The 9285-nt window shown below is 46.3% G+C and overlaps 1 protein-coding gene across 1 annotated transcript; it reads right to left on the bottom strand.

Annotated features, from left to right (window-relative positions):
* Positions 1–1046: 1046 nt before the first annotated feature.
* On the bottom strand, positions 1047–6339 carry LOC123925644. The gene is given in 4 exon segments (XM_045979031.1): positions 1047–3767; positions 3924–4328; positions 5036–5436; positions 5439–6339. Coding segments are annotated over 4 exon segments (4428 nt in total).
* Between the last annotated feature and the right edge of the window lie 2946 nt (positions 6340–9285).

Raw genomic sequence — 9285 nt, 5'->3', positions numbered from 1 at the left:
ATTTAAATTAAGCATAGTCAGGCGTTGGGTTCAAGACAAAGACATAGCTGTTTGTTCTGGCGTGGCGGCCTTGTTTCAGCACTCTGGAAAAAGCCCTCAGCAAGGAGGAAGGGGGTCTTTCATTCCCCCCTTTTTCTTTATCATGGATAGAATCTTATATCCATTTGTCCTGTTCTTATACTATGTCAGTTTGGGATTCGGCTTGTTTGAGGAGTTGATATTGCTGTGTCAGTACCATTGTCTGGATTACTGACAAGCAGTCTTTGATGAACTGAACAAGCTTATTTAGGATGTAAGGGCCAATTGATAAAATCAGTAGGGGCTCTCTGATCTGGCAGGACCGGATTAGGTCCTATGGCTGCAGAGGGGGATTTTATTGTGTTTTATAGTAAATATGAGTCCCTCATCATAATGTTCTTTATAGAGTCTAAGGCCCCAGCTATATCCTTTTGTCCAGTGGACTGCTTTCTTTCCAGACTCTGTGAAGGTAATCTTAAGGGGGTGACACCATGCATTTTTACAATGTTTTCCATCATTTTCCCTTTCCCAAAATGTTCCCAGCTGATGGGAATAATTAGCTATTACAGTGATAAAATCCCAATTTGAGGTGGGTTTCCAATAGACATCACCTGTAGTTTCGCATCCCCAGGCCGCACAGTAGAAGTCACTAGGGCCTCCACATTTATAGGCCCGTCCTCTGGCATTACTATTCTTTGGCGCGGGGCAGACATAAAAGGGGAATACACTAAAAGTTTGTAACGTCGTGGTCCGTCTCCGCAACCCCGGTTAGGGGGCGACATTCCCTTGCTTGTAGGGGATGTTGGTGGCTTATGGGGATCATCGTGTTGACCTATGTCCCAAGATCCCATAGCTAGTTTACAGAGATCTGGATACAGGGTAGGCCACCATGTATTAGGGGTGTGTTGGGCTGTACTGGACCAGATAACTTCCCCCGTTTGAGAGAACCTGCCAGGTTAATTGCTTGGGGAGATGTGGGCTGGTGCCATTTATAGGGGAAAGGAAAGAGAATAAGCAAAAGAGTAAGATCAACGGTGAATGAGTTTTATCTTTAGTGGGTTTGGGGAGCGTTGGACGGTCCATTCCGAGTTCTGAGGGTGTCCTGTTTGTTCTTCCGGGTGTTCCGCTTTCACATGGGAGGCGTGGATCCAGGCTGCAATCCCGTCAACTTTTAGCGCCGTGGGCGTTGTCAGGAGTACCGTGTGGGGTCCTTTCCAACGGGGTTCAAGGTTTGTGGCTCAATGTCTGCGGACCCAAACGATGTCTCCGATTTTGTAGGGATGAGGCCGCAATGAGGTGTTAAGTTTTTCCTCGTAGGCGGCTGCCAGGGGTTTCCAGACCTCTTGTTGCACCAGCTGCAAGGCTTGCAGATGGGCCGCTATGGAGGGGGAGGGGGAATGAGCAGAGATATCTGGCGCAAAGAACGTGACAGCGGGGGGCGGAGCACCATAGAGAATTTCGAAGGGGGTTAATCCATGGGGGCCTGGAGTATTTCTGGCCCGATAGAGTGCTAGAGGTAGGAGCAATACCCAATCTTTAGAGCCAGTTTCAAGCAGTAATTTAGTTAGAGTCTCCTTAATGGTCCTATTCATCCTTTCTACCTGTCCTGAACTCTGGGGTCTGTAAGCACAATGTAGTCTCCAATTAATCCCCAGCAGCTTGGCCACCGACTGACTTACCTGGGAGACAAAGGCGGGCCCGTTGTCAGACCCTAGTACCTCGGGCATTCCATACCTTGGAAAAATTTCTTCCAGTAGCTTCTTGGCGACTATGTTGGCGGTTTCCTTTTTGGTAGGAAAGGCTTCTGCCCATCCTGAAAAGGTGTCTAGAAAAACTAAGAGGTATTTATATCCATACATGCCAGGTTTAATTTCGGTAAAGTCAATTTCCCAATGTGTGCCAGGTCGATGACCACGTACCCGGACACCTGGTCCAATAATAGTCTTCCCATGATTGACTTGGGCACAGGCTTTACAATTAGCGGCCGCTTGACGAAGAAGGAAGTTTTGTTTGGAGAAGTAGTTTTTTAAATTGGCCTTATCCATTAGAGATTTCATCTTGTTTGTGCTTAGATGAGTCAGCTGATGGAGGTGGTTTATTAATTCCTTCGCCATATTTATAGGTATTATGGCCTTTCCTCGGTATTCCCATCGGTTTAGGGCTGAGTTGTAATTGGCCCCTAACTTCTGTATGAAGTCCAAGTCGGCCTTTTCATAATTCCAAAGGGGGGTCTCATCTGTCTCTCCTATCTCAGTGAGTATAGTAACAGTTAATAGTTGGGGCCCTAAAGCTGCCTGTTTGGCTGTCGCATCAGCTAGGCGGTTTCCTCTCGCCTCGGGGGTATCCCCTTTTTGATGGCCAGGGCAGTGCATTATGCTCAGCTTCTTGGGGAGAAATAAGGCTCTTAATAGGCCCAATATTTCAGTCTTATTTTTAATCTCCTTACCGTCAGAGGTTAGTAGTCCCCTCCGCCGATAAATTTCTCCGTGAATATGGGCAGTGGCAAAAGCATATCTGCTGTCTGTATAGACATTAAGATTCTTACCTTCTGCCAGTTGGAGGGCCTGGGTTAAGGCGATCAATTCTGCCCGCGGCGCCGAGGTGCCTTCTGGTAGCGCGCTTGCCCATACAATTTGAGAGTCGGTCGTGATGGCCACTCCTGCTCGTCGTTTTCCATCCTGCAGGTAGCTACTGCCATCAGTATACCAGGTCAGGTCTGCATCCTTCATGGGCTGGTCAGTTAGGTCGGGCCGTGTCCCATGTGTTTCAGCAAGGATCTGGTGACAGTCATGCAATGGTGCCTCCCCAGGAGTGGGCAATAAGGTTGCGGGGTTAAGAGTCACTATAGGTCCGAACTGGATCCTGTCTGAGTCCAGGAGGAGGGACTGATAATGAGTCAGGCGGGCATTAGACAGCCAGCGGTCTGGTGGTTGGCAGATTAAAGATTCCACTGTATGTGGAGACAGGATGGTTAGGGGCTGTCCCAAAGTTAGTTTGGTTGCGTCCTTGATGAGGACCGCGATTGCTGCTATCATTTTTAGACATGGTGGCCAGCCTGCCGCCACGGGGTCTAACTTTTTGGACAGGTAGGCAATAGGGCGTCTCCAAGGCCCGAGCCTTTGAGTTAGGACCCCCTTAGCAAATCCTTGTTTTTCATCAACAAAGAGGTCGAAGGGTTTTGTTATGTCTGGCAGGCCTAACGCTGGAGATGTAAGGAGTGCTTGTTTGATATGGTCAAATGCCTGCTGTTGTTGCTCAGTCCAAACAAAAGGAGTATCTTGTTTTGTTAAGGGGTACAGAGGAGCTGCTATCTCCGCAAACCCCGGAATGCATAGTCTACAGAAGCCTGCGGTCCCTAAGAATTCCCGCAATTGCCTGTGGTTTTGAGGTGCGGGAATGCCAGAGATAGTCTCTTTTCTCGCGGCTGTTAGCCATCGTTGGCCATTATATAGCTCATAACCCAGGTAAGTGACTTTAGTCTGGCAGATCTGGGCCTTCTTTGCGGATGCCCTATATCCCAGTTGGCCTAGGGTTAATAGGAGGTTCCCAGTACCTGTTCGGCAGTCCTCTTCATTGGTAGCCGCTAATAGAATGTCATCGACATATTGGAGCAGGATCAGAGAGGGATGTCTTACCCGGAAGTCGGCCAGGTCCTGGTGAAGGGTTTCGTCGAACAGCGTTGGGCTATTCTTAAACCCTTGTGGTAGCCGTGTCCAGGTTAACTGACCTGATATTCCCAAGTCCGGATCCTTCCATTCAAAGGCGAAGAGGGGCTGACTCTGAGGACTTAGTCTCAAACAGAAGAAAGCATCTTTGAGATCTAGGACCGTATACCAGAAGTGGGTTGGAGGCAGGGAACTAAGTAAGTTGTAAGGGTTGGGCACCGTAGGGTGGATGTCTTCTACCCTCTTATTGACCTCTCTTAGGTCTTGGACCGGCCGGTAATCATTGGTGCCAGGTTTCTTGACAGGTAACAGAGGAGTGTTCCAGGAGGACCGGCATGGGGCCAAAATGCCCTGGTCTAGTAACCGCCTTATGTGCGGTTTGATGCCTTGGTAGGCCTCATTGGACATAGGATATTGCTTAACATTAACAGGAACGGCTGTCGTCTTTAATAGTATGTGTATGGGGGGCTGCTGGATAGCTAGTCCCATTCCCCCTGTTTCCACCCAGGCATTCGGGTAAGACGCGAGCCAGGATTCTATGTTTCTCTGAGGTTGGGGGGGCTTTTCATGTAGTCTATATTCTTCTTCTAACTGTAGGGTAAGGATGTGTAAAGGAGTCCCGTTGGGGCCGGTCACAGTGGCCCCCTGTGGCTCAAAATGGATTTGAGCCTTGAGCTTGGTTAATAAATCTCTCCCCAGGAGTGGGTAGGGGCAGTCAGGCACATGAAGGAATGAGTGAGAAACTTTACCTGAAGCCAGATGTACTTTTCTCTCCGTAGTCCATTTATATTGTTTTCCTCCTGTTGCTCCTTGAACCCATGCCATCCGGTCACTTAATGGTCCAGGGCTCTTGGTTAAAACGGAGTGTTGAGCCTCTGTATCTACTAAGAAGGTGACTGGTTGCCCCCCAACGGTTAGGGTTACCCGGGGTTCGGGGGGGGCTCCTGACCCTGACGGCCCTAGTCTTCGTCTAAAGCCATAAGTCTTGTGACTTGCTTAGCATTTTCCTTAGGGTGTCGGAATTTCTTTGGGCATTCTTTGGCCCAATGTCCCCTTTCTTTACAGTAGGCACATTGGTTTCGGTCTACTCGGGGCCTCCTTATGTCTCCCTCCCTGTCTGACTTTCCTGCCTCTGGTCCTTGGCTGCCTTGCACTATGGTGGCCAAGATTTTGCTAAGTTCCTTACTTCGTTTACGTTCTTGTTTCTCTTCCCTTTCTTCAGCTTCCTTCTTTAGTTTCTCCTCTTTCTCTTCCTGCAACTTCCTAAGTCGTTCCTCCTTTTCTTCCTGCAACTTCCTAAGTCATTCCTCCTTTTCTTCCTGAGTCTCTCTTTTATTAAAAATCTTTTCTGCCTCCTTTAATAAATCTTGCAAAGAGAAATCTTGTAGATTCTCTAAATGCTGTAGTTTATTCCTTATATCTGGTGCTGACTGCCAAATAAATGCCATGGAAACGTTTCCTCTCTGCTCATTGCTATCTGGGTCAAAGGGCGTATACCTGCGATAAGCCTCCTTAAGCCTTTCTAGGAAAGCGGTTGGAGATTCCTCTGACCCCTGAGTGACCTGTCTTACCTGAGCCAAATTGGTGGGGCGGCACCCCGCATTATGGAGACCTGCTATGAGTAACTGGCAGTAAAGATTTAGGTGGGTCCTACCTTCAGCCGTGTTGAAATCCCAGACGGGATGAGTCAAAGGGAAGGCGGCATCTATCACATTAGGGAGTTGTGTGGGCCTTCCGTCTTCTCCTAAAATGTTTTTCTGGCCTCCAGGAAAACCTTTTGTCTCTCCTCAGTGGTGAGGAGAGCCTGCAAGAGTTGTTGACAATCATCCCAGGTGGGTTGGTGTGTGATTAGAATGGATTCAATTAAGGCGGTTAGGGCTATGGGGTCCTGTGAAAAGGAAGGGTTATGGGACTTCCAATTATATAGGTCGGAGGCCGAAAAGGGCCAATATTGGAGTTGATTGCCTGGCCCTCCTCCTTGGCGCAGGGGAAAGAGTTTGGAAGTTCCTTCTTGTGTTGGCTCCCTGCGACCCCTAAGTCTTCCCACCATTGGGGATGGCAAGGGGTCACGTTCTTCAAGTGGGTGCTCTGGCTCCCTTGTGGAATTTAGTGCCTGCGCAGGAGGGGGAGGAGAATAAGGGGGAGGTTCTTCAGATAGAAGGTCAATTAAGGGGGAGTCCTCCGGAGGAAGGATCTTCTGTGGTTTAGGACGCCGTGGAGAAGAGGGATCGCTGACTATAGGATATAGGTTAGAGTAAGAAGAAGGTTTGGGAGGGTCGGTGGGATCTGGGATGGGGTGAGGGACGGGGGGAGCGGAGGGTCCTGGGGGAGAAGTGGTGTATGGAAGGGGTTTGGGCTTTGGGTGAATGAAGGGAGAGACCCAAGGAGGATCATCAACCAGGCTTTCCCACACTACAACATAGGGTACTTGGTCCGGATGGCCTTGGGGTCCCTGGTCGAAGACTCGTTCTTTCACCTGCAAAATAACATGGATGTTAAAGGTTCCATCTTTGGGCCACCCAACGTTAAAGGTAGGCCATTCTGAAGTACAAAGGGTCTGCCATTTCCTTCTTCTGACTTCCACCGACAGGTTATTGGCTCGGATTTGGACGTCTCTCCAATGTCCTAAAGTGAGACTCATAAGTGTCTGTCCCATTTTGGAATCAAGGGAAACCCAAAGGGCAACGAGAAAGACACACAAAACACACAAGACACTTAACGAGCCGGCAAAAAGAAACGCTGCGCGATTTTGGTGCAAAACAGAAAGTACAGATTCAGACGGCCGTGAGGAAATATGAGTTTCCTCTGTGGCCCACAGACGGACGTATCCCTCGGATACGTGTGGGGCCCCGAAAAAACGGGCCCCTCTGATCCCTGGGGCGTCCCCCAGGGTGGCAGGGGAGAAGTCCGAGTTCGTCAACTCCTTCTCAAGCTGCCCAGAATACAGATCTACTACGCGTAGTAGTACAGTCCTATACAGGCGTATAGGCAGAACAAACAGGAGACGAGAACACGAGCACGAGACAGAAAATGAGAACACAGTTATTAAGGCTTAAATGCTGGCCAGCTTACCTCCCGGTGGGAGTCGGTTGGATCCTTGGGCAGGAGTCCGATGATCTCGGTGGGACCTCCAAATGAAAGACCCGCGGATCCCGTACCCAAGAATTCAACACTGCCACAGGATGCAAATAGCAAGAGGATCTTTATTGCAACGCGGGCGCCTGCGGGTGGTCAGCAGCTCCTGCTAGCTGAGCACACCAGGCTGGGGTGGTGCAGGGTTTTTATAGACAGGTACAAACAAGTTTTGGGTGGGGCGGAGCTGATTGGCTGACAGTTTGAACATTTGAAAAAGGCATACTTGGCGTTAGCGGATTGGCTTTGGAGGACCCGCGCGCGCGAAGACGAAGGCGGGAAGGGGGGGGGTAGAGTGGGGGAGCGGGAAGCGGACTTACAGAAGCAGATGCTTAGTTACAGGAACCTGATTGGTCTATTTAAATTAAGCATAGTCAGGCGTTGGGTTCAAGACAAAGACATAGCTGTTTGTTCTGGCGTGGCGGCCTTGTTTCAGCACTCTGGAAAAAGCCCTCAGCAAGGAGGAAGGGGGTCTTTCAAAAACAGATACTAAGTCAGGTTTTCCCTAAAAGTAAAGTGGCATAATGAGAACTTTCAAAAAGTAAATGATACCTGTATACTTCCAAGAAATAGTCTAACACATGCATCCTACAAAAAGGTAAGACCTTGTTTGACAGCCAGGAGAATCTATGATTTTATTATGGCTATGATGCTTTGGAACTAAATTCCAATGGTAAACAAAGTAATGAATTAATTGTGTCCTCTGTAGAGTTTATAGCATTGCAGAAATCACACATTAAGGTGTGTAGGTGCACACTTCTCTCAACTCCCTTTCAGATCTTGTTACTCAGTTTAGTAGTTACCCATTACTAAGGGGATAATTGGATTTCAGTAGAAAAATAGAAAATTCAAATGTATGTTAATATAATTGAATTCTTAAAAAACTTTATCTCCTTATTTTTACAGTAAAGTCGAAAAATTAAGAAAAATTTATTTCTGGTTCCATTTGTAAGAACCCTAGAAAGTGAATTAATTGCAACCCTTTCACTTTAAAGAAAAGGTCAATGTGTTTGTGTCTCTGTATTTAGGTTGAAGAATTTAAAAGACAATAGATATAATAACATATGATAAATTAGGGGTGAAATGGTCACTCTTATAAATCCATTTAACCAATTAACATGTAATTTATCTTAGTTTTCATAAATGGAAATAAGGAAGTTAGAATGTTACAAGGTAGTTTGTTTCAGAGCTTTTTGGAAGGAGAAGTTATTCCCTTGATTAAAATATATTTAAAAAGTCAGTTTATCAGTTTGATTAGGTTTTTTTTCCCCAGAAACAAGCAGAAGCTGTGCAGCTGCCACCACATCCTTTCTTCACCATCCCTTCAGTCACGATGTGTATGGGATTAATTTTTTATATGAATTAATTTTCTCAATGGAATTGGGGACAAAACAATTGAAACTCTCATCTCGACTACTAAAAATGAAGGCATTTCTCACCTTCCACACATCATCGTCTTGAAACTGTCCTTTAAAAATGTATCTATTTGAATTTAAATGTATGCCCTTCATTCTTTTGGTAAATATTTCATAAGCAACTACTCTTTGCAAAGCACTTTTTCAAATAAAATCAAGGAGAAAGTGGCAACTACGTATGTTCATGCATTATTTAGTTCAGATTTCTTTACTTGTAACAGCCCTCCCACAAGTCACTGAGTAACTTGCCAGGTGCACCTTTATTCAAAATGCATTTATTCAGTGTATTTATTTTTGCCAAGAAAATATCAAAACATGATCTAATGGATTCATGAACATTTAAACTTAGCTTTATGTTGTGTTGTTTTGTTTTTTAAGAGTTTCACTCCAGTGATTTTCTAAACAGTTGTGATTTCTGGATACAGAGGGATTAAAAGTTATTCATATAGTAAAATGTCTCTGCCTTATAAACAATTACCATGGCTTTGTAAGGAACTCTTTTTATGACTACTGCCTTTCCTGAGGATCTTATGACCATTGACTATGACTGGGCATTTTTTCTAGTTTTTAAATGCATGCAATTTTGGGACACTCTTTGTGGAAATCTGCTGACTTCTTTAAGAAAGCTAAACAAAGGGCGCCTGGGTGGCTCAGTGGGTTAAGCCGCTGCTTTCGGCTCAGGTCATGATCTCAGGGTCTTGGGATCGAGTCCTGCATCGGGCTCTCTGCTCAACGGAGAGCCTGCTTCCCTTCCTCTCTCTCTGCCTGCCTCCCTTGTGATTTCTCTCTGTCAAATAAATAAATAAAATCTTTAAAAAAAAAAAGAAAAGAAAGCTAAACAAAGAACACTCAAGATGATCAATGGAGGGAAAGTTTTCACTTGGGAAAAGTGAGTGGATCTCATAATTTTATCTCCCAAAGAATTTCTTCCTCTTGAAAATCTCTCATTCACCTCACTGTTATGGGAGGTTGTAAGAAAATCCATTGGTTTTGTTACTCCATAAAAGATCCCAGATCCAAGGTTAGCAGGGGTGAGGGTGGGAGCAGGAAGCTAA

The sequence above is a fragment of the Meles meles genome, chromosome 15, assembly GCF_922984935.1.
Source record: "Meles meles chromosome 15, mMelMel3.1 paternal haplotype, whole genome shotgun sequence".
In the NCBI taxonomy this organism is placed as follows: Eukaryota; Metazoa; Chordata; class Mammalia; order Carnivora; family Mustelidae; genus Meles; species Meles meles.
This window is presented reverse-complemented; position numbering and strand designations above follow the sequence as displayed.